This window comes from Uranotaenia lowii, chromosome 2 (genome assembly GCF_029784155.1).
Source record: "Uranotaenia lowii strain MFRU-FL chromosome 2, ASM2978415v1, whole genome shotgun sequence".
Lineage (NCBI taxonomy): Eukaryota > Metazoa > Arthropoda > Insecta > Diptera > Culicidae > Uranotaenia > Uranotaenia lowii.
In genome coordinates, this window is record NC_073692.1 from 13,602,915 (window position 1) to 13,629,755 (window position 26,841).

The window sequence follows — 26,841 nt, forward strand, 5'->3', positions numbered from 1 at the left end:
TTTTCCAATCGATTGCTTTGCGTGAAGAATGTAAAGTTTTCAGATTTTTGATTGAGATGTCGAATTTCTGGTTTGAACACTTTGAAGGAATAATGAATTTTAAATTATTAAGATTTCTCAAAACTAACTTTAGATAGATAATTTTTGCAGTCCAATTCTAGAATGGCAATCAAAACATTTCTTATCAGAATTAGAAATCAAAATTTTTATGACAATTTTTTTTTTCAATCAATATTAAACTGTCGAGTTGGACTTTTTCCAACGTAGCATGTTTACCTGAATATTTGAGACTTTCAATTCTTAACAACTAAATTGAAGTTAAAATAAATTTAGATCAATCAAACAATTACAAAATAAACAAAATTGTCTAATTAAAATTGTTAAATTTAGGAAAAATCAACTGAAAAAATTAAAATTAAAATTTAAGGAAATTTCAAAATATAAAAAAAAAATTTTTTTTAATCAAAAAAATATAAAAAAAATACTAAACTGAAAGTTCACAAGAACGAAATCTTGTAAAAAATTGAATACATACTCAAAATTAAAATAATCAAACGTTTATTCAACAGATCATACGAAAAAGTGTCCGATGTGACTCAGTCATTTTGACTTCATTGTTGGAAACGATTTCTTTTAGTGTTTATTATCGAAAAATCACGAATAAGTATTCTTTTTTTTCTGAACTTTTTCGAAATTTTCATCAAGGTTATTGTTTCTAAGTTCATGTCTCTACGCAAGACTTTTAGACTAGGAAAATTTCTTCACACAATATAAATACCAATGAACTAAACTAGAACCGGTTGGATAAATCAAGATTTTCTTAGAAGAATCTATTAATTAATCGAAAACATTATTCAATTGAAAAAGGTTTGAATGGAAAGTGTAACATTATAAAATATTTAAAATAAGTTTCAGATTATGCTTCAGGATTGCTCATTCATAAAAACAAATATTTAAACAAAACAAAACCGGAAAAATTATGCATCCAAAGACGTTAATCGAATCATTAAAGATTATTCAGTTGTTAAAATATTCGATTATATTATGATACAAAACAAGAAAAAAAAATTGCCAAAATTGCTAAAGGTTTTAAATAAGATTTTTTTGAAATTTTGTTAAATTTAAAAAAAACTTGTAGTTGGAACAGTAAACAATTCAAAGAAATGCCATACAAAAACTCGATACATCATTATCACTATAGACACGAAAGCCGTGAAAATGGTAAAGTGTCTCTAATATTATTAATATTAATAATAATAATCATTATCACTCTTCGGAACTCTTGAATATTTTTCTCACTTAAACATTCTATTAGAACTTCAAATTTCAACATAAAATAACCACTTTTAACCATAGTTGAAATAAATCTGAAAAAATCTACTTTTTTCCACAGGAATGGCTCGAAAAGCAACCCCTGGACGTTGCCCCGGCTGGACCGCACCTGTCCGGTTCCGTTCCCACAACGGATTGCGAAGCATCCGGCGAGTACACCGATTCTGATTCCATTACCCGGGATACCGACAGCTCCGAAGGATTGGCCAACTCTGTTGCCACCTGCCTTCAGGGTGACCAAACATCCCAAGAACTCCTTAACGTGTATCCCTCGGAACACTCGAACATTTCGAACGACGAGGTCGAATCCAAGAATGCGTCCCACTCCAACTCGAACTCATCACTTGTAAAGAGGCGCCTCAACAAATCCTCGGCCGAACGCCCCTGGTCCGTATCGTGTATTTCCCAGCTCAACACATCGGCCATCGAGATCAATCAATACATTGCGGGTGAGGCCCATCACCACCAGAAGCTGACGGCTTGCTTCTCGATCAGCGAATCGGCCCTGAACACGATGTCTTCTGCGCTGAGAGGTGGAGGAGGATCGCTGAAGCAGCAAACAGCTAAGTCGGCACTGGCCGGATGTGGAGGAGCTGGCGGAAGCAGCAGTGGAGGAAGCAGTCAACAGCAGCTGACGGCGGTGGCCCGGAGCTCCGATGGCAAGGGATCGCTGAAAAAGCGGAAGCTGCGGGCGCGAAGAAAGGTTAGTTAGTTTGAGTTTGATCGGTAGAAAGGTAGACGAGCAAGTATTAAATAGATAAAGTCCATCAGAGAGGTTTGTGTTATCTTGACAGATTTGCACCCCGATGCATGCACGGATGAGAAATCCTTTTTTTCGTGTGCGATAAGATTAGCATATGTTCACAGTTTTGCAAGGCGTCAGTCATTCAGTTAGTCGGTGAGGGATTGAAATTGCAGCAAGAGCTTATTTGGAGACGCTTAGTTTGAAACTGTTTGTGTTTGTAGATTTTTTCTATTTCATATCTCCATTACAGAGTGTTTCGTTATGTAAGTCATAAAACATCAGCTTCTTTTCGCAAAACCATTAGGGTTAATTAGCAGACGTGCTGCTGCAATGCAAACCATCTATCCGTAATTACTTTCCGTTTCAATGTCGAATAATGATGAGATTCAAAAAAGAAAGAAATCATCTTTATTTCTATTATAAAACTTTGCGGCCAACCGGTGTGGTTTAGGCAAATTCGGTCACTTACCTCATGGCTGTAGGATTGTGAAGCTGTTTGAATTCGCAACAACCAAATGAGTGATTACGAGTAGGTGTAATTCTTGACATGGCTCGTTGAGTGCTCAATGACTTTTAAGAATCTACAGTAGAAATTTTTTATAGCACCTTTCCAAGCCACATTCTTCTTCAAATGTGTTGTGCAAATGCTCAGCTTATCCAACCAATTAACAAGTCTCACTTTCCGTTGTTTACTTTCCAGAATCGCATCGACGAGTCCGGTTCCGATGAGTCGCAACCACCTTCGCAGCATTCTTCGGCGCTTCAGCGACTGCAGCACTCGTTAATTCTTCAGCACCAGAAGCAGCTGCTCCATCAGCAGCACAATCCCCAGCACCAGCAACCTTTGCGAGAAATTCAACTGGCAGCAGCAGCAGCCGCAGCAGTAGCCTCCGGCAGTGGAAGTAGTGCAAGCGGCCGACGCCTCTTGAAATCCGAATCGTTCTCCGGACGCATTCGCCTGGCCGATGAACTAGTTACCCTTTCGTCCCTTTCCGGCTCGTCTGGTTCGCGGAAATCGTCCTCTGCCCGGCAGACGACGAGAGGAACGACCCTGACGACGTGTACAACAACGACGGTGGCCACGACGATGACCACGGCACCTCCAGCCACCGGAAATGGAAACGGTGCCCTAAAGATGAGAAGAAAATCCGGCTCCCCGGACAGTGAAGAAGATGAACATCAACATCAACAGCAGCTCCTCGTGATGGGAGGTGAAGATGATGCCGATTTTGGAATGGCACGGCCCAACTTCAAAATCGGTTCCATCACCCGAGCTCGCTATGGATCTCTCAATCTAGGATCATTAGCTGCACTGGCTAATTATAATCTAGATGCAAACAGAGATGGAGGAGCCGGAAACGCCGCAGCAGCAGGAACATCTGCAACAACATCAGCATCTGCAGGAACTGCGGACGGTGCCGGAACGGGCACGGAAGAGATGAGCAGTTTCTCCGAACAGGCCTGGGACAACTACCAGGACAAGTACAGCAGTGAACCGTACTCGGAGGACCGAGACACGGATGCGGCGCGCCGTTTGTTGTACTTTGGAGATGACTATCGGAACTTTATCGATTCGCAGTCCGACTGCGCTTCGTCGTCGCTTTCGGCGGCCAACATGGACTCGCTGTCACCGCCACGATTCCGCCGGAATGATCATTCTGGGTTGGGTAGCAGCGGCGGCAGTGGAGGCAAGGGTCTGAGTCCGGAATCCAACCTCATCTTGGTGAACCGACGGAAGCGATTGGACGAGTACCGGATGGACGATCGATACAGTAAGTTGTTGAAATTTATCTGAATTTGAAATCTCAATATGGAATCTGGATCTGAAATCTAAATTTGAAATCTGAATCTGAAATCTAAATCTGAATCTGAAATCTGGATCTGAAATCTGAATCTGAAATCTGAATCTGAAATCTGAATCTGAACTCTGAAATCTGAATCTGAATCTGAAATCTGAATCTGAAATCTGAATTTGAAATCTGAATCTGAAATCTGAAATCAAAATTGGAAATCTGAATCTGAAATCTTATTCAGAAATCTGAATCTGCAATCTGAGGTGGAAATCCTCATCCAAGTCTGAAAACTGAATATGAAATTTCAAATCCTAATTTGAATTTGAAATTTGAACCTGAGTTTCAACTGAATTTGGATTTTGATTAAAAGTTCTGCGTTCTGTGACATGTGATCAATTTTTTATTATTTTTTTCAAACTGAAAATATCCTGTTTATTAATTCTATTTCCTATTTTCTTTCCAGGTCACAACATGCACTCCTGGTCCAGCAAATCGGGAAGCCCACCGCACCATCACTTGCTCGACAAAACCCTAACCGGCTCGGGAGGAGGCCGCTCCGGCAAGCAGCTCCTGCACCAGCACCAGATCCTCTACGAGAGCCCGCTCGATGGGTCCACACCCATGGGAGCTGGTGCCGGAACTTCCGGTGCCGGACGGCGCCGCTCGCTCCGTTCTGTGGACAAGCACAACTCGTTCCTGCGATCGCTTTCGCACGAAACCAGCTCCAGCTCCAACAACGAATTCGACGAGGACATGGAAGCGGAGGTGAAGAAGCTTCTGATCACGACCAAGCTGCGCTTCGCCAACACCGAAGCCCTCAAGTCCAAATCGCACCTGCTGAAGCCGGAAGACTACGTAAGATGTTTGATTCTGTATTATTGTGATGTTTGTTTGCGCTATGCATGCACCTACTGCTGCTGCCTTCAAACGATCCTGTTTGTGCTGGTTCTGCTCTTTGTGGAGCTGTGTTATGGGAGGATTGGGTAGATTTTCTTATTTTGTTCCTTAGGAGGATAATGTAGCCTTAATTGTTTATTTATTATTCATATTTGTTGTTGGTTTGTAGTTACCTTGAGTTGTAGAGAATATATTATTCGTTTATTTATTGCATTTGTTGTTTAACTCCCTGAGGAGCACCGAAATATCTGTACAGCAAACATATAAAAGTGCATTCGTTTGGATTTTGGTAGCGGTTGTTTAGATTGGGTGATTGCAGATTGATTGACTTCTGCTCGGAAAGTTGATGACGAGCAACAAAGTTTGTGAGTAGACAACATCGATTTCAGACTAATAGATTTAATACACTAATCACTAGAAGGAATGAATCTAAAAAAATCAATTTCTTACAAGAACTGAATAACTTAGCCTCGTCCGTAATCGTTGGAATATATTTAAAAAAAAAACTAGAATGTTTATAATCTTGTGAATTATTTTTGGCTTAAGACTAAATAATACTAATTTTTGGAAAGAAAATCCTCTTTAAAAGAGCTTCATTCGATTGGATCCACCTTACTTTTCAATCTTGGATTTCGAACACACAACTCAACTTTTCAAACTCTTTTTTTGGTAGATTATACTGCCCCTACTCGCATAACAGTCCCATATGAATTTTCGTCATTTTTCATCTAACCTGACAGTTCGTCATTTTGAACATAAGGCTTCAATATAAAACAATAAAAAAAGAGATTTTGTTCTAGAAATTTTGAAAAAAATATCAACTTGTGGCTGTCCCATATGAAATATACCCGCATAACAGTCCCATATGTGAAATATCACGGATTTGGTTACTTTTCAATGCTTCTTTCGGCGAAATAGTCTTTGATTTATTGCTTCGAATCATTTAAAAAAGATTTAAACTCACTTGATGTCGAATTATGCACACTAGTTCTCGAAGGCAGGTCAGTAAGAAGGAAGGAATGTCTTCCTGAGCAAAAAACTAACCGATGCAATCAAAATCGTAAAAAGATTCAACTTACAATGAAGAATTCACGATATTTTTCCAAAAGTGTGTTTCTTTTTCTGATAACTGCATTTAGAAGTTCAAAAATGATCAATTTAAGTTTAAGAAAGTAGCTTGGTTAGCAAAACATATTCTGGATGGGACTGTTATGCGAGTAGATTTGAAAAAGGTCTCAAATATGCTCGCATAACAGTCCCATAACGAATAAAATGGTGCTCCCGACGTTACCGATGGCCCAATTTCTAAAATTTCAGGTCGTACGATTTATTATGACAACCTAGAACACATTCCATCAAACGATTTTCGTTTATGCTGAATGTAATGGTTATAGTTTAAAAATATATTCCAAAACAGAAAAAGCTGATTTTCTCGCTTGCTTGTTTTTGCATATGGGACTGTTATGAAAGTAGGGGCAGTATATTGGTGTTCAAAAAGAAAACAATTTATTTGGTTCTCCTTGAGGCAGTCGTTTGAGCCCACTTTTCTTTTAATGACATGGCTTATTTGGTAGTTCGGGTCTTAATTCGGAAGATTTATAATGATAACCTTATCTATTTTGTCGTTATTCTCATAAATATAAATCGGAAGATTAAGCATTGATGAAGATGCAGTGTCCAACTTTGAAGCATAACCTCAAACATGTCTTCACTGCGTGATTAAAAGCAACATATTAAAAGCTCACCTACTTTTGAGTAAACTTTTCATAACGGAATTTCTGAAGATAATCTTATTGGCAGTTGTCTAACGGATCTAACTTCAGGAAGCTCAAAAGACAAGCCAAGGGTCTGAGGTGATGGGGCTATGAATAACTGAATAAATTGGGTTCAGTGGTTCCCAGAGGCTTATATTAACGGGAGAAAGTCGAAGAACAATTCTGTTGTTCTAATTTATCTAGGATTACATAGATGAGGTTTCTTACGAGTGTAGATTCTGAAGCCGCCCAATGAAAAGAGTTAGAAGTCCGCTGATGTGGTCGACAAGAGGTTTCCGTATCGCGTCACATACAATGCGTATCTTCTTTTTGATACATTTGTTTCAGAAAGAGATTCAGCTTTTTGCCGTGTTTTTTTCGTTTAATGATTTTGGGCAATTTTTATTGTAAATATGAATTCCTTAGATTACCATTTGGATTAAAAAAGGAACCGAATGTTCAATGTTATTTTTGAATCTCTCACTGAACCTCGAAAATACCCAAACTTGAGAACTTTCCCCGCCAACCCGAATGAAACTCCCTCCCTACAGGTTTGGCTTATGATGGCTTAGCCCAAAGTTAAGCTCTTCAGTGAGAACTTATCCTCCAAAATCTGATACCGACAAAATGGAAATCAAAATAAAAAAAAATTACTGCAGGTACAGGAATCACACCTATACCTGCAATGGCACTGCGATTACCATCACAGGATGCTAACCGTTCGACCACCGAAGGTTTGTTGAGAGAGGCAGCTACATCATCGTATATGCGAGACGTTCTGCGAACTAAGCGGGAATTAAAGTTGTCCCCCAAAAAAAACAGTTCTTCGCTTTGAACTTACCCCCCAAACCTAAATCTGCCACGATGAAGGTAATAGAATCAGATTCGCGTGCAACAAAAACCACCCAAAAACCAGTTCTCCGCTTGAAGGACAAGTTTGGCGTATTGGCAAGCTGTAATTTTTTTCACAAACTTGATTTTCAGTGCTGGATAATCTTTCAAACATTTATTACCAATGTAAATTTAATTGATGCTTCTCGTAGGTTATCGATCTTGGGGACGAACTCCTGATGACTTAAGTGATTGCCAGTAGCTAACTTCAAAGGTCCCAACGCGACTGTCCATTGACTGTTTATTTGTCCGTCAAAACGACCTTTGGCTAAATTATGAAACCCCAAGTTAATATTATTTAAACTCTGCATCATCTAGATCACAAAACTCGTAGAGTCAGATAGTGAGTGAACCAGTCGACAGCTTTTTCCGTCGGATTGTATTGCTCTTGGAAGCCAATGTTTATCTCAATATTTTAAGATAGGTCTTCTTATTGAACGCATTTTCATGAGGTTTCCGTATCACATCACATACAATGCGTATCTTCTTTTTGGTCCATTTGTTTCAAAAAGAGATTCAGATTTTTTCCATGGTTTTTTTGTCTAATGGTTTTAGCAATGTTGAATATCAAATATGAATTCATTAGATTGCCGTTTGGATCATAAAAGGGACCGGATGTCTTTCACTGTAAGTTGTATCGATGCATTTTTCAATGTCTGGGTAATCTTTCGAACATTACTACGATTGTAAATTTCATTGAAGCTTCAGCTTTTTCCATGATGCGAATGTTGAATGTAAATTATTCCTTGGATTGCCATTTGGATCATAAAAAGGATCGGATGTGTTTCAAGGTAAATTTTCTCGATGCATTCTTCATTGTCTGGATAATCTTTTAAACATTTACTACCAATCTAAATTTAAATAATGCTTCTCGAGGGGTTTCGATCTTAAGGACGAACTCCTGATCTCATAAGTAATTGCCAGTAGCCAACTTAAAAGGTCCCAACGCGATTGTTCATTGACTATTTATTTGTTTATATTGTTTATCAAAACGACCTTTGGCTATCTATCTACAGTAAGCTTGCCAGATTGTCTGGTTTTATTCGGGTTTGCCGGATTAGGGAAAAGTCAGACCCGACCCGGTTGCCCGGATTTCATTTAATAAAGCCCGGATTTTGCCCGTAATTAATTAATTTATTTGAAAAATTAAACAAAAAAAAATTGTATTGTGAAATTTGTTTTCTATGCGTCCAAAACGAATTTTTTTTTTGCAAGTTATAGAATAGCATAGCATAGGGCGACATTTTGCATTGGCTGATATATAAAGTACAACTGTAAATCAGAGCCAACACGAGATGCCAAAATAAGTGTCTGGATTCAATACTTATTCCAAGTGCCGCTTTGATTTTCAGTGAGGTACTATAATGCACACCGCGGCAAGTCAATGTAATCATGTTAGGGATGTTCTGAAACAAAAATATAAACTCTTTAGGTGCAGAGAACTCATACGACCCATGAAACTGTTTCAGAAAGAATTGGGGAGGGTTTTAGATATGGGGGATTAAATTCCTATAAATTAAACAATCTCACCGAATTCAGCTCATTCTTTTTTCCTCCTCAAAGTATCAGTATGCAATGATGGAGCCTTATAGTGTCTTCAACCAATGTTCCGCAAATCAATAATTTTCACTGAGCCATGCTTGAGTGCATTGGGAGGCAAAAGATTCATAGAGTCAATTTTTTCTCCTCCAACTAAAGGATACACACAATTATGCATGACAACGACGCTTCCATATTTTGAATACTCCTGAAAAAAACAAGCTATGGCAGGGAAAGACGCCGACTATCAGTACTCGAGTGTTTCGAGAGTGATTGCCTTCCTTGATGATTTTTAACCTCCTAGAATCACAACTGATATGTGTCAGTTTTGAGCCATCCATGGAGGCTATCAGAAGATTGTTAACTTTTTACTTTGCGTAGAAGGGTAAAAATCATTACTAGCTAACCGCAATGAAGTAGCGAGAACGTGCACCGGGTTTTTAAACATGCGGTCCTGGCATTTCTTAAAATTTTCCTTTTGAAACATTCATGATTGTCAATCAATAACAAACATGATCGACAATGATGCTAGGCTAAACGTTTCTGAATCAGTCAGTAAGCGACCGACGCTCAGAATGTATCAACAAGTATGTCGATCACCTCTGATTGACCACGTTACGAGCAGCACGATGCCGCTCGGTTGAATTTTTTTGTATCTAGTTAGTGTTAATTTTTGAAAAACATGTAATCTTAACCTTAACCGCGTGCAAAGAAGACATTTTCTAGCTTGAAACGAATCCTGATTACTTTTTTTGAGCGATTTTCGTAACATTGTCTTCAACCACGAATTTTGTTGAGCAAGTTTTATAAAAATAATCATGAAAGAATTTTTTGGAAGCTTAAAATACGATATTAAGTCTGCTGAGAAGTTTTTTTAAAAGCTTTTTTAGTTTTTTTTGAGTAAATTCGGAATTTTGATCAAATGTGCCCGGATATTGCCCGAATTTTTGGTCGACAATTCTGAAATCTAATGCTTGGATTTTGTCAGATTTTTAGATCAAATAGTCCGGATTACTGCTAGAAAAATTCTGGCAAGCTTATTCTACCATAAAGATAAAGATTCTAGGAGGCTTACATTGTCGAGGTCGAACTCTGGCGGGCGAATAAGTCATGGTCGGAATCATAGGTTTTCGACCGAAATTTAAGGTCTTCCTCTTTGATCCGAACAAACTCAGACTAGGAACAAGTATGAAATCATCTCAAATATTCTACATCTTCTCGATGAACTTAAAGACTATCTGAAATCTTAACAAATATTCAAACTTAAAAAGATCTTTAACTTTTTGTTCTACCTCATAGACCAAATTGTGATACGCTTTTTTTTGTAATTAGCATTCATTCTAAGTCATTGAGGCACAATTTTTGTTACTTATCGAAGTCACTTTCCGCTTACCCTGCAAACATGAAATCGTAACAGAAATGATAGCTTAAGTCGAATCGCCATTTCAACTGCATAGTGAAAAGATCGTATAAAATGTCGTCTGCAGTCAGTTTAAATCGGATATGATAGAAAGCCAGCCATGTTTGCATATTTGAAATGATTTTGCACCCGCGCGGGCTTCAAGTTAGAAAATCATCGTTTAGTTCAAGTTTATGACCTTACTACACAGAGTACCGGCCTTTGTCTCCCAAACGTTCTTTATCACGTTTTAAAGTTCGTTGATGCTCAAACTTAGTAGTTCATAACAATCCTAGGAAGGCTCGCGTTCAATTCAAGCAGTCTGAAATCCCACAGACACGTTGACGCCATATATAAAGATGTCTCCCATATTTAGGGTTACCGAAATTGTAGGAGTACAAATATCTATCGGCTCAGTCTTTGAATCCTTCTAAAACTAGGTTGGATTTATCTTAGCGAGCTTCTGTACCATGAATCTGGTAATCCCCAGTCAGTCTCCTCGAGATCTGCCCTTATTCTCATTCACAAACGCTACTTACTTTTTCACTCTGTAAGCCAAACTTTGGTATGTCGATCTCGAGTTAGGGTTCAAGCAACATTCTGCACTAGAAAGAGGTCTTTATAACCTTCCGAACGATTTTAGCTTCTGTGTCAAGCTTGAAGACCCTTCTTTGCACCGTATTAAAGTATAGTTTTACAGAAATTTGGTTCTATTGTTTAAAGATACCCGGATACTACATGAGCTTGAGCCTATGATCGAATCACAGGCCTTTGTTTGTCCTATGATTGTGCTTTTTCGCTAGGTGTACTTTCAAATATTAAATATTAAAATAATGTCGTTCGGTTCAAAAAAAAAGTATCAGCTACTTTTAATTTTTTTAGTTTTGAAAGGTGTCTGGAAGGAAGAATATGAATATATGAAAATCCCATTTGGATCGAAAAAAGAATCAGATATCTTTCAATGTAAACACATCCACCGTTGTTTGACGGAACTTCGGTTTTAAACATGCTCTTTTGATTTAACACTATCTATGGTAAGTACCGTTGAAATTTTATCCAAACTAATTCTTGATTACTTACTATTATTAGTTTGAACTAACTGCATCCTATCAAACCAGCAAAAAAAAGCAACTCAAAATGGGATTCAAAATTTCCATTCATTTATCCACTTTGGAAATGTTAAACCAAACCAAATCCTCTCTCTCACAAAAAGTTCTACTTACCCACACAAACATGATCGATCATCGATGATTCGAGTTCTGAAATCATTAACAATTAAAAAGGGGAAGCTTGCGCCAAATAAAAACTACCACCCAAGCAACAAAATAAATCTTTATTTTCGCAAATGCCTGAGTACTAACTCTTATTTCTTTCGTTCCACTTCAGGAGGAAATCATCAAAACCTGCCGGGACAATGTGCGCTGCCTAGAGACGGTGCTGATGTCTCAGCCGGGAACGGTGCTGACTGCGGCCAAGTGCCAAGATTTACGAGGTAAGCAATCGACGGCATCATCGCCAAAGCGTGGAGCAGCAATCGCGACGCCAAAATCAGCATCGACTAGTAAACAACGCCATCGCGGAGGCGGAGCTTCGTTGCTTCTGAATCGCAAAAGATCTAATCGACCACGCGTTGTGTACCACCACTTGGATCAAGAAGACGTCGAAGATGATGACCCCGGGGTCATACGTCCCGATAGTAGTAGCACTGGAGATACGGTTCGAAATCGGAAGACCCCTCGGGATACTGGTGGGTCTGGTGAGGGGATTGACCTAGGAACGGAAGACGAAGACCTTGACGACGACGATGACAACGATAGTGGGGTTAATGGGGTCCGTCGGAAGAAGGAAGGGCGTAGCGCGAAAAAGGGCGAAGTGATCGTAGTTCGACATGAATGTCGTTGTGCGCGGATTACCCGCTTCATTGCAGGTGTTATCGATTTTTTGCTGGACATCGGCAATTTGATCCGCAATTTTAGGTTGTACAAGTTCTTTGCCGGTGTTATTCACGAGTTTTACCGAATGGTTGGCCAGTTTGGTCGCAGCTTGACCTTTGGCCGGGACACGACCGACAACACGTTGAAAAAGTTTACCGTTGGAGTTGTTTAGAACGTTCAGAGAGGCTTTTTGGGGAAGCTCTTTGAATTTGATTTTTTTTGTTAATTGACGGACAAAGCTAAACTTTTAGTGAACAAATAGTTCTTGTGACGATTGTTAACATTTTTTTGTAGGTTAGTTTCATAATGTATCACCTAGAATGAACACGCTTATTCATTGCCTTTGCACCTTGTATGCTTTTACTCGCATTTTTTTTTTGTAGTTCCTATATTCACATCTTTTCCTACTTATACGCACCTTCAGTTTGTATTATAGCACTTAAGTTTTTGTTTATTATAGCAAATAAAGTTCATTACCCATTGGTCTAAATTTGTACAAAACAAACCATCACAGTTTGGCTTTTCATTTCAAAATTTACGCACAATTGCGCGTGACTGTCCGAAGCATTTTTTGTTGAAACACTAAATATTTTTCATTTTTTTCAATAAGCTCTAATAATCCTAACAAAAAATGCTTTAACCGACTAGAGTGAACTTTTTCCTATAACAATTGCATCTATCTTTATTTTTCTATACCTCTTTTTCTACCACACAACAATTTCTCATTTTAACACCCACTTAAATCATAAGCTGCACACAAAAAGCCTCTCAGAACGCTCTTCACAATCTGCATCCCCGATTTTTCTGTTACATTTTTGGTTGATAAAAATTGGTTCCGGTTTGATTCCGCGATAAACTTCTCTGCATGCCTCACAACACGCGTTAAACTCTCTGCATCATCCGCGACGACGAGATGCTAGAACGGAACTAACCCGACCGGTGGTCGCCATCTGCTTGGCTCATTTACATCCCTCCAAACGCCTTCCAGCCATTATCATCATCGATATTTGCGTTCGAGTTGACCTCAGAAAACCTCCCACTTCAGAGATGACTGAACAGAACAACACATTTCGTTCGCGAGCAGCTGAGTGTAGCAATTGTAAATGTAATTGAAGCTGATTTTCCCATATAAGATTACCTACTACAAGTAGAAAGGTAAGTGCTGCGATGTTTTCGTTGAACTAAATGAAACTCGATACCGTCTGGTCAGTTGTTGAAATAGCTTCTACAAATGTCAATAAACCGGGACCATTACCTTGAAAGTTACCGCCGCCGCCTGGCGAGATAACCTGACCGAGTGTATCTCATCAACAACACCTGTTGTTGTATAGAATATTGCATTGCGATATCTGGCAAGTTCAAGTATCAAGTTCAGGTTCATCAGAAGTGGTGCTACTTACTTACTGATTGAAATTTAAGAACTGCAATCAATCGGTAGCCTTCGGCGCTAGGGTCATGGGTTTAAATGCTTTTTTTTAACTTTATTTTAATAGAATTTCAAACTATTTTGTTTTTTTTTTCAAACTCTCGCTGAAGACGTTCAAATAATCGGATTAAATGAAAAAAAAAAAACAATTAATTATAAATTTTAAATAAATTATTTGAAGGATTGAATATCACCCAACTTTGCTCATGTACCCTTTGAGGTTGGCATATTGACGAATCCAACAAGTTAGTGTTTACTACACTATCTAAAATTACTGCTTAGTACTAAGCATTTGAAAATATAGATATAATAAACTAGAACTGGCCTGATTTCCCACGCACTGGATCTACAAAGCACAAAGGTGATATAACATTAGCTATAAAATCACTAAGATTTGACTTTATTTCAGTCGAGTAAACTTAAGAAAATCGTTCAATCTATTGTTCAAAAAGAAGATTTATGCTTGGCATAACGCACATTTGTAAACGTTGTTGATTCTTTTTTAAATTGATCAAAATTATTGAACTTCCATCAATACTACTGTTTAATTTTTCACTCCAAATGCTAGAATTGTTGCTGAAAACGTGACAGAAAAATTTTGAAGTTTGTAACATTTTTTTTGGGAATCTACATGAAGTTGGAAATAAAAAAGCAATATTTTTCTCGAAACTTTGCACAACAAATCTCTTTATACTACTCATAGAAAAATATTTTATACGCATTGGTAGGATTTAAAAGCAATTCGCTTTTCTAAGCTCGAATCTCATGTAAGATTTGATATTTCGAAAATATTTTTGGAAGAAAGAATATCCAACGGTTTTGAATGAATTAACGGATAAAAATAAAAAAAAACACATTACGCACATCATTTTGGTAATTTTATTGTTACTTATTGACATTTTTCAAATGTATGGTTCAAAATTTCGTTTAAATGTGCTAAAAATTCCTCGTAGAATTCATACTTACTATTGAAAAAAAAAAAACTTAAATAAGATATTCAATTTTGTAGCATTAAAGAATGACCAAAAATCCGACGGAGCTTGATAAGAGCTTGCATTTGGAAATCTGCTTCTTCACGTCTAAACGAAAATGATGGCGATACATTGGAGTGCAATGGTCAAAATATTTAAAAAGCTAGCAAAAAGTCATTTTTCATGTAGATAATTGTTTTTTGTTATCTGTGTGTTCTTTCATATTCTGCAACAATTCAACAATACTGTCTCTAAATTTTTTATCTGTACCTATTATTTTTTGTCAATTATATTTTAATTTTTCATTAAATTTTAATTTTTCAACTACTTTAAGCAACTTAGTATGTATAAAAAATAATGAATTGAGAAAATGAAAAATTAACAAAACATAATGGAAAAATTCGAAAATTTGGAAAAAGACAATTTAATGATTGGAGAATTGAAAAATCGAAAAATAATTACTTCAAAAATAGAAAAATAAGAAACCTAGAAAAAAAATTATAATACGTTTAAAAAACTTCATAATCTTAAATTAACACAAGAATGGTAAAATGGTAGAAAATTAATTGGTAATATTGGTAAATAAGAAAATTGAAATTGAAAATTGGAATACTGAACATAACAAATTTGGAAAATTCAAAATAAGAAAAATAAGAAATAAGAAAAAAACTTGGAAATTTGGAAAACTTGAAAATAAAAAAAAAGAAAATTAGATAATTGGAAATTTGAAAAATTGAAAAATTGAAAAAAAAATTGAAAATTGGAAAATTTCAAAGTTGGAAAATTGGAAAACTAAAAAAAAATCTGGGAAATTGTAACATTGAAAAATTGGGAAATAAGGAAACCGGAAACCTGGAAATTGGAAAATCTGAAATTTTGAGGAAAATTGGGAACCTGAAAAATAGAAAATTTAGAAACTGAAAAATTGGAAAATATAAAATTTGAAACTTGGAAAATTTGAAAATTGGAAAACTACAAAATGGGAAAATAGAAAGAAAAGGATAAGAAGAAAATTGGAAAATTGGAAAGTTGGGAAATTGCTAAATTAGAAATATTAAAAATTTAAAAAATTTGAAAAAATAGAAAATTGGAGAATTTGAAAATTGGATGATTTGAAAATTGGAATATTAGAAATTTAGATGATTGGAAAATTGGAAAATTAGAAATTTTCAAGATTTTAAAATTAGTGTATGGATAATTGTAAATTTAGAAAATTGTAAATTTGGAAAATTGGATGATTCAAAAATTGGAAATTTAGATAATTTTTAAATTTGGAAATTGGGAACCTGAAAAATCAGAAAATTGGAAAACTGGAATATTGGAAAATTGAAAAAATTAGAAAATTGGAAAAAAGGAAAATACGAAAATTGGAAAATTGGCAAAATGGAAAATAAGAAAATTAGAAAATTTGATAATTGAAAAATTGTAACATTGGAAAATTGAAAATTTGAAAATTGGATGATTTAAAAATTGGAAAATCAGAAATTTAGAAGATTGGGAAATTGGAAAAATGGAAAATTAAAATTTAGAAAATTGGAAAATTGGAATATTTGAAAATTGGAAATTTGGAAAATTGTATGATTTAATAGTTGGAAATAAGAAAATTGGAAATTGGAAAATTTAAAAAATTGGAAAATCTGAAAATTGGAAATTTGGGAACCTGGAAAATTGGAAAATTGGAAGAAATTGGAAAATTAGAAATTTGGAAAATGGGAAAATAAGATTATTTAAAAATTTTAAAATAAGAAAATTGGAAGATTGAAAACCTGGAAAATTGGAAAATGTTTAAATTGGAAAATTGGGAAACTGGAAAATTGGAAAGAGTAAATAAGAGAAAGTTGGAAAATTGGAAAATTGGAATATTGGAATGTTAGGAAATTGGAAGAATTGGAAAAATTAGTAAATTGGAAACGGAAAATAAAAAAATTTAAAATGTGGGAAATTGAATAGTTGGAAAATTGGAGAATAAGAAAATTTAAAAAACTGGAAGGTTGTAGATTTGAAAATTAAAAAATTGGATGATAAAAAAATTGGATGATTTGAAAATTGGAAAATCAGAAATTTAGAAGATTGGAAAATTGAAGTATTGGAAAATTGGAAATTTGGAAAATTGTATGATTTAAATGTTGGAAATTAGAAAATTGGAAAATTGGAAAATTAGAAAATCGGAAAATTAGAAAATTGGAAAATTAGAAAATTGGAAAATTGGAATATTTGAAAATTGGAAAACTGAATGATTTAAATGTTGGAAATTAGAAAATTGGAAAATTGGAAAATTAGAAAATTGGAAAATTAGAAAATTGGAAAATTGGAAAATTTTACAAATTGGAAAGTTGGACAATTGGGAACCTGGAAAATTGGAAAATTGGAAGAAAATTACAAAATTGTGAAATTGGAAAATTAGAGAATTGGAATATTAGAAGATTGGAAAATTTGTTGGTTCAAAAATTTTAAAATTAGAAAATCGAAAAATTGGGAACCTGGAAATTTCTAAAATTGGAAAATGTTTAATTGGGAAAATTGGGAAACTGGAGAATTTTAAAATGTAAATATTAGAAAATTGGAAAATTGGAAAACTGGAATATTGGAAAATTGGAAGGATTGGAAAAATTAGAAAATTGAAAAAAAGGAAAAAAAAATTAAAATTGGAAAATTGGAAAATTGGAAAATAAGAAAATTAAAAAACTGGAAGGTAAGGAAATTAAAAAATTGGAAAATTCAAAAATTGGAAAATCTGAAATTTTGAAAGACTAGAAAATTGGAAATTTTGAAAATTGTATGATTTTAAAATTGGAAAATCAGAAAATTAGCAAATTGAAAATTGGAAAATTGAAAAATTTGATGGTTTAAAAATTTTAAAATAAGAAAATCGGAAAATTAGCAACCTGGAAAATTGGAAAATTGGAAAATTGGAAAATGTTTAAATTGGAAAATTAGGAAACTGTAAAATTAAAAAGTTTAAATTTTTAGAAAATTGGAAAATTGGAAAACTGGAATATTGGAAAGTTGGAAGAATTGAAAAAATTAGAAAAGTTGAAAAAAAGGAGAATAAATAAAAATGGAAAATTGTAAAATAGTTAATAAGAAAATTAAAAAAAACAGGAAGATTAGAATATTGGAAAATTGGAAAATTTGAAAATTGTAAAATTGGAAAATCAGAAATTTAGAAGATTTTAAAATTGGAAAATTAGAAATTTAGAAGATTGGAAAATTGGAATATTGGAAAATCTGTATTTTGGAAAATTGTATGGTTTCAAAATAAAAAATTAAAAAATTGAAAAATAAGAAAATTGAAAAATCTGAAATTTTGAAAATTAGAAAATTAGGAACCTGGAAATTGGAAAATTGGAAAATTGGAAGAAAATTATAAAATTAGCAAATTGAAAAATAGGAAAATTGGAAAATTGGACGATTTGAAAATTGGAAAATAAGAAATTTAGAAGATTGGAAAATTGGTAAATAAGAGATTCAGAAGATTGGGAAATTGGATAATTGGAATACAGGCCCCGTTCGGTTTTGGCAGCATTCGATTTTGGCAACATCCGATTTTGGCTTATTTACCAAAATCGAGCGTTTTTTAGGATGAACATTATCTTTTAATTTTCGTTATAACAGGACCACTTTAATTTAGACACATACCATATGTGTCCATATGTGTTTTTATGTTCTGAAATGGTGATAAAATGGAATAATAAAAACAAAAGTTTGTTTTTTTAATTTTATATAGTACTTAAAAATGACAAAAAGATGAAAAATTGAAAAAGTTAAAAACAACTTAAAAAAAAACTAAGAATGACAAAAAACAACTAAAAAATGATGAAGAATGACAAAAGCAGCAAATATGACAAATGAAAACAAACATTATAAACAAAAACAAGTAAAGTGCAAAATGCATAAAAAACATGATGAAAAAAATAAAAAATGAATGATAATACCTAGTTATTTAGAAAAAACAAATGAAAAAAAAAGTTAAGAAAAAAAAACCGTTAGATTCTGGCAACATTCGATTTTGGCAGCACAAAATGTACGGGCGTGTTGTCAAAATCGAACGGGGTCTGTATTTGTTTTTGAATTTTATGAGATTTTCATCTCTTTGTAACTTTTTAAGTACTTTATAATTTTTTAAATTTTTGTTTTGTTTTTGTTATTGTATCATCACTTTGAAATCCAACCAAATAAAAAAAATCACCATTTTAAAACGTAAAAACATATTTATGGTGCTTTTACAAATTATATTGGTCCTGTTATAGCGAAAACAATTAAATAATGTGCCAAAATGGGATGTTGCCGAAATCGAATGTTGGTCTGTATTTAGGTCAAAATTTCGAAACGGAGTTTTCTTTTATCGAAAAAAGCAACGAATTTTAATCAATATTCCAATATCAAACTACATTTCTACACATCCTAGAATCAACATATAGCAATTTTGGAAAACGGAAGTCAACAGTGAGATAATATCTACGTCATATTTGAATCGAAAGAAACACAACTGAAAGTTAAAAATATTCTTCAAGAGGCTATCATTTGTTCTATCGTTGAATTATGAATTATTTCGAAAAAAAAATTGTTTTAGTTAGAATGACTATCACAGAAAATCAAGGTTTAAACTTTGGAGTTAAGTTTTTCAAATTATTTTCTATTCTCTATATTTTAAGTATATACTAAAACAAAAAAAAAAGTACAATCAACACAAAATTAAATCTCGATGGAAAATAAACAATCATTTCAAAATTATTATCAATGAGGAAAACATTTTTTTTGCAAATAGAATTCAATGTGATACAGCAAACGAATTTTATCATCGATTTTCCTATTTTGAATTAGGATTTTCTATCACTATTTACTTCCGTTCTAAAAAAAATGGAAAACGGCAGCCCTAATTACAATATCTTGTAAATAGGTCACGGACGTAAAATATACCTAACTTCCGAGCGCAGTTTTTTAATAGACTGTTTGATTTTGAAATATTCACATAATTTTGTTGGTTTTTTTTTGTAAATCGATAAACAATTTCCGTATTGAAAATTTTCCCCAAATAATTGCTTAAAGTCGTTGAAAAGTTAAGTTCAAATTGATAAGAAATGAAACAGATAAAAAATTTGACAGATTTTTGTTCCAGCTCAAGAATAACATGTACATCATTTTGATGGAAATTCTAAAAAAAAATGAATCCTTTATTGACAAATATAAGGCCACGCTGCCAAATGACTAAGAAATGCATGAACTTCGAGATCTGATTTATTATTAATATCACTAGTTTACAAAATTTGAAAAAAAATTGTGAACTTGATTAACTGACCAACATTATATTTTGTCCAACATGCAATGAGTACTTTTTACGCATTGCGTTTAATACGACAATTTTCGACCAAAATACAACCTTTGAACCGCAATAACTTTTCTGTTTCAAATCCAATCGAGTTACAGTCTTCGGGTGAAATATTTGTCTAAACTTAGGCTTTAAGAAAATCAACCATAAAAAACAATCAGCTCGTGATGAAAAAAGTTATTGATGAAAAACCAGTATTTTTCGTTCCTTCCGGGCAAAATACCTCAAAATTTTATTCACGTTTGAGACTTAAGCAACCCCTCCCTATGGTCAGATCTAGCTGAAACTTGGCATGTGACCTTCTGGTAAGCTAATAGATAATTTTGACTTGGAGCGAGTGAGATTTATCATGTTTCATTCTTCCTATACTATGATAAGTGTACTGCGGTTCGTTAAATTATTAAAAAACTCCAAAAATTTCAGTTATGGTAAAGTAGCCATAACTTCTTCAATTTTCAACCGATTTTGATAAATAACCACTTAAAATCTTTGTTTTAAATTAACATTTAAGCGCAAAGAAATTCAGATTTTTTAAATGCTACCATCGAGTCTAAAACTTTCGTTGAAACAAAATTTTCTCTAAAAAAATGCGTTTTTTATAATTTTTTTTTCTCATTAAGTCACTAATATCAGCAATACTGTTGGTCGAACGCAAAAACAGTGTTTAGATGATCGATAGAAAATTTATTCACCTTCAATATTCAAAAGAGGGATTTCAAATTACTGTTATGCCGTCCTAGATATTTTAATCTAAGTACAAGAACTTTTTTAATTTTTTCGAAATTTCATATTAGGAGCATAACTCAAAAACGGTTCTACTGAGATTTTTTTGAATTTAATTTTCGGATTCAGCGCCCGATTTCACATTGGAAATGACCTTCAGTTTACTGAGTTCAAAAATGCTGTAAACTAGTGTATTTATTAAAAACCCTTCAACAATTGTTATTTGTGTCCAATTTGAAATCTGGTGTAATCTCGAGAAATAAAATTTTGGCGAAAAATTGATGTTCTGGAACTTGTCGGCTTTCCGAAAAATGGCCAGTTTTTGCCAAACTGTTTTAGATAACATGGCAGATTTCGACGTTTTATGCATTTTTTCAGTCATTCAGCATCGAAATTAAAATTTCAATTTTTCAGATTTCCTTTGATTTGATTTTTGATGGTAAAAAAAAACGAAATTGTGAGCGCTTTGAGACAACACTAAATGAAGTCCGATGAAATTTTGCACCGATCAGTATTTTGGTAAAATCTACAAAATGTATATGGTCGGTTATCGAAATTCGGTCACATCAAACACTGATGACGTCGCAAGATAAATTCGCCAAAACAGAACCGTAAGGACGCATGCAATCAGCCTGCAGCCCTGTTCTGCGCATGTTCCAAATTAGCGTCGTCCGTCTTCCAGAAAGAAGAACTGGACCACAACAAAACCTAGGATGTCAAAAGAAAAGAGGGTTTAGTTTCCCTCCTGACTGATTTTCAATCGGATGAAAGTGTTGTCGAAGTCGTCATTCGAGTGTTGGCACTTTGTAAATAATTCGATTACCTACCCTTTTTCTTAAAGGTTTTCTCACTCGACCGTGTGCCGGAATTGAAAGTAAAGCAACAAACGATTGTAAAACTTGTTTGACCAATTAGTGTGAGCAAACACATGTCGATTAGCTGGCCTCCCCGGTCGTGTGTCAGTGTCAGTGACTTTTTTTAATTTTCTATTTGAGCCAAAGTCGAGCAACAATCAGAGCATTACTCAAGAGATAAAAAATAATCGTTTTATCACATGAATGTCTCGCCTAGGCCATCCCATCTCAGCCTAGACTAAGGCAGCTGGGTTTTGTGAATGATGGAGTATTACCTCATCTTTGGATAGGTTTCATACCACCCCTAGGCTTCAGTGATGATTCATTGATGCCATAATGTATGTGGGGATATGGGGGAAATTGCATTCGAGAAAGGCATGGCCTACTGAAAGTGAGATCGTAGTAACCTTGAAACCTTGAAGACGAACATAGTACATGGAAAATAACAGGTAGGCCATTGCGCTTAACCTCACTTCGAAGCTCCGTGTATGTACACAGCATGCTTGCATACCATCAAAAATAGTTATGAGAATTCGGCAATTTTATATAGAATAGCAATCGAAATTATTAATTTCTCCATCGATAGCCATTCGGTTCTTTTGAAAAGGGCTTCAGATTAAAGGTTGTTTCTTCAGGGTCATCGGAAACTATTTTTTGCATTGGATTTTTGGATCTGAACCATAAATAATGAGCATTCAAAAGAAATTTTCATTGCCGTCCCAGTTTTTTGAGAGCAAGCAATGTAATATTTTCTTCTGTCCATGTTAAAAATTTGAAAAATGATCTAAAATACTTCATCTTTTTGTGATAAAAAGTTAATTTGTTTGAATTTTCATTCAAATCGCACAAGAAAAAGGCCACACATGGCAAAAATATCACCAGATTTTAGTTTGAAATCGACAAATAGCCCATTGCATATTACTTTTAGAGATGTTGAAAAGCCAAATATTATTTGTTGCATTAAAATGCATAAGTGCATATTTTTCTAATAATTTTAATGCTTATCAATTTTAAGAAAAATGTGATTTTCCTATAAATTCCATACATTTGCCAGTTTTTTCCATAACTATTTTTCGGGGCCTCCTACCAATACGTTGAAAGAGAGCGGAATAGCCTACCTTGTATATTTCAAAGTACTATGGAAGACGAATGACTTAGTTTACCTCGAAAAAACATGTTGTTATTATTAATTAAAATTGTTTAATGTGCTTTCAATTATTTAATGTGTTAATTTCAATTGTATGGTCTTTCAAATATGCTTAAACTGATGTTTTATTACTCTTTAATCTGATTCATTAAGAGTTCAAAAATATCCATTTGACCAGATTTCAGCTGATTTTGATCTAATGATTCCCTCAATTGATGCGTTAAATGGATTTCAAGTACTTTAGTCTTTTAAAAATTTTTGGTCGTAAATAAAAATAAATTAATAGTAGCCAATTCAACTAACCATATTGGATTGGAATACATAACGATAGCTTTTGGCGATATTTTATCAATTGCTTAATAAACAACATAACAGACGGAATCGATCCGCCCATATTCATTAGAAGCACTTTGATGGGGCTTCTGGTTTTTTCGGAAGCCGAATAAATTACCAGCTCTCTGGCTGCTTACATTAGCTATCAAGTCAAAGAGTTAGCGTTTGGAATATTTGAGCTTGTTTGGGACCATGGCACATGGTTGAAAGCAAATTGGGATGTAGGAGGGGAGTGTTATTCATCGGAAATGTTTTTATGAAATATGCGATGGTTTGAGCAACTCATGAACTGACAACCATTACAAAATTTCCAAAAGTTTTATAAATGCCGAAAATGAAAAAAAAAATATTAAAAAACGACAAAATAATTAAAAAAGGCAGCAAAAACGAAAAAAAAAAATCAAATATTATATGTTTTGACAGATAAAGTGACATCAGACAAAGTAAGACAGGCAAGTTTTCACGAGAATGATAAAAGAGTGAGAAAAAAAGAAAAGATAAAATGAACAAAAAATGACAAAAATTATAATATTGGCAAAAATGACAGATGACATTAATATGAAAAAGTGCAAAAAAGACCAAATAAGAATGGCGATAATGCAAGAAATCTCACAATGAACAAAATAACCAAAAGAAACCCAAAATGTTTGGAAATGCTAATTTTATTTACAAGATTTGCAAAAATTGCAAAAAAAAATGAAAAATCTCTAAATGCCAAAATGAGATAAGAATTCAAAATAATTGTAAAAAATTCAAAAATGACGGATACTAAAAAAATTATCAAAATAAAAACATGTACCAGAGCTACCTTAAAAGACACGAAAGTCTTGAGGCGTCTATAATTAATGTACAAAAATAAGAGCTCCAGTAAAACGGGGTAACATTGATCACCGGGGTAACTTTAATCAACATGAAATTTTTCCTAATTATCATCAATAACTAAGTCTAAAGTCAAAATATCTCAAAACCTTTTTTTACGTTCAAAAACTTATAAGTTGAGTTTCGAATTGGGAAAAACTAGGCTTGTTTTCGAAAATTTCAAATGTAAGTAAAAATGTTATTTCAAAATCTTGAAATATCATTTTTTTCCGAAGACTCGCAAAAAACATCCCTCCTGATGAAATGAGTTTAGAAGCAAACAGGTTGATTTATGTGAGAGTTCAACTATTTTCCTTAGTAAATGTGTTTTGCTGAAGTTTCAGGTTAATTTTTGATATTTAAAAAATAAGGACATTTTTCAAGAGTATGCCAGTCTAGGACAAAAGGCTAGAAACCCTATCCGATGGTAAAGCTTGAATGAAAAAATAAAAGGGGAAAAGTGTGAGGGCATAGGAAATTGAATAAAGGCAAAATTTCTTTTGTTTTTTTTTAGTTGAAATGTTATCAGTTATGTTAAAAAGTTTAGCCCCTTAATTTGTGCAGCATCATTGTCCATCTTTCAATTTTAATTGTTGTTCGGAGTTAACACATTAAAGGCCGCTATTTTTTTTTGGACCGCGAAGAATTCTTAACTGAAAAACACGAAAATTCAGATGGTGTTTTGTATCCTTTATGATAAAAAAAACTCGTTAAAACCGTTAAATAGAGACTGATCAATGTATCCAAGCATCAAATTCTCAACAAAGACGAAATCTATTTTTAAATCAAATTTCAAGTAGTCTAATAAATTTCTACAACCATGTTTTACGTTCATATGAGTTCTTTACTGGTTTTGAAAATATAAAACATGCCACATTCCCCTTAACAGAAAAAATAATCCAAAAATATTTAAAAATGTAATCATTCTTACCCCGGATTACGGTACATTAAATGTGTGTCTATCTAAAGTAACATTCAATACACTTTTTGTCATGTTTTTCAGTTCAGAAATCAGGTAGATGGTATTTCTTTATATAATCCACAAAAATCAACCTTTTTTTTTGAATTTATTTCAGTTTAAATTAAATAAAAAAGTTAATCCGATTAAAATTCTTTTTTATGATGAAATTTTAGGTATGATGAAATTTTCGTCTGACAGTGTTTTACATGAATTCTACAGTAGCGTAAGTCTGGATAGGACGGAAAGTATATGCAGAACTGAATGAAAATAAAAACGGAATCCACTTTGCTTCTAACAAGTTGAAGTTTTTAAATATGTTTCAAGCATTTAAATTTATTCTATTCATTTATTTATTTACCTATCAAGTATTTACTTAAAATCCTTCTGATCTCAAACAAAACAGGATTTTCATTGAGTGGTTATTTTTCAATGAGCTGAAGAATATTCAAAAATTTTGAAATAATTTTAATTCAGACCTGTGTCTTCTACAGTATGTATGTAAATATGTGTCTAAAGTTACCAAAAATCTGCTTATCTTATAGGCAGAAAAAACTATAGATATATTAGTTAAATTACGCGTCTACTAGAACATAAATGGTTGTTTGTTTCTGACCCGGAAATTCGATCAAGCTAACCATCAGATTATTCAATGCCTCGAAAATGGTTATGGGTAAACTAGCGATACTTAAAATTCAATAGCTGTTTTAACCGTAACTGCAATTTTTTCTGAATGTAGAAAATTGTGGATTTGGAACATGAATAGTAATAAATTTGAGCAGGAAAAATCCATTGTTATTTCTGTTTACAAATACAATACATTTTTTTTTTTAAATAAAACGCAAATAATAAATTGCAAACGAATTTGTTGATCTCATGGCCTTTCTGGGGGAAGTAGAACACCTGAATAAATTCAAAGGGTTCGCTAGAAGTCCGACGATAGAATAATGTAAATATTCGAATAACATACTCTATATTATTGGTTTGGGGACAGAAATCTGCAGTTTTCATGAGCGCCTGCTGCAGCTCATTGCTCATAAGTATCTAAAACGAAGAAAGATTATTTTACAAAAAAAAACAAATTTTAAAATGAAACTACTATTATCTCAACACCTTTTCTTTTATTTTCTTTTAATTCCTAAACCAAATACAGACCCTGTTCGTATTTTGGCAACATGCCCGAACATTTTGTGTTTCCAAAATCGAACAGTTTTTTTCTCAACTTTTTTGTCACTTATTACTAAAAAAAAACTATTATTATCATCATCAACGTAATGTTCAGTCTATTTCCGATCATTTTTAGTCATTTTTTTATCATGTTTCTGATTTATTTAGCACTTTTCTGGTTTTGTTTGTAATTTTTGGTTTTTTTTTTGACGAAGTTAGCAGTGTCATTCTCATCATTTCTTTGCTATTTTTTGTCATTTTAATTCTGGTTTGTAAAAGGTTTTTTAATTCCATGAAATTTTAATCTTTTTGTCATTTTTGAGTATTTTATAAGTTTAAAAAAATTTGGTTTTTTTTTGTATTGTATCACGTTTAGAGAACCTAAAAACATATTTTTGGTGTTTGTCTGAATTATATTGGTTCTATTATAGCGAAAACTGTAAGATAATGTTGTTTCTGAAAACGGTTCGAGTTTGGCACATGTGTCAAAAGGTGCCTGGCCATTTGGCCAAAGGCCAAAAGATGTTGGGCCGAAGGTCGCTAGGCCGAATGGGTTAACAGGCTGAAGGATGTTCGGCCGAATAGGACATTTGGCCGAAGGTTATTTGGCCGAATGAATGTTAGGACGAATGGTCGTAAAGCTGAATGGATGCGAGGCCGAAAGGACGCTAGGCCGAAAGGTCGCTAGGTCGAATGTATGCTAGGCCGATAGATAAGACATATTAACGCTTGTTTGCATGTTAGGCTGAATGGTCGTTAGGCCGAATGGTTATCAGGTCGAGTGGATATAT

At 33.8% G+C, this 26,841-nt stretch overlaps 1 protein-coding gene across 3 annotated transcripts in view; it reads left to right on the top strand.

The window, feature by feature from the left end:
* Positions 1-26,841, top strand: part of LOC129744829 (klarsicht protein-like) — a 68,970-nt gene that overhangs the window by 26,114 nt on the left and 16,015 nt on the right. For all 3 annotated transcript variants that reach the window (XM_055737553.1, XM_055737554.1, XM_055737555.1), the window contains exons 6-9: positions 1,394-2,035; positions 2,778-3,849; positions 4,334-4,725; positions 11,737-11,842. In XM_055737553.1, coding sequence (XP_055593528.1) covers positions 1,394-2,035; positions 2,778-3,849; positions 4,334-4,725; positions 11,737-11,842 — 2,212 coding nt within the window. The remainder of the gene's footprint in view (positions 1-1,393; positions 2,036-2,777; positions 3,850-4,333; positions 4,726-11,736; positions 11,843-26,841) is intronic.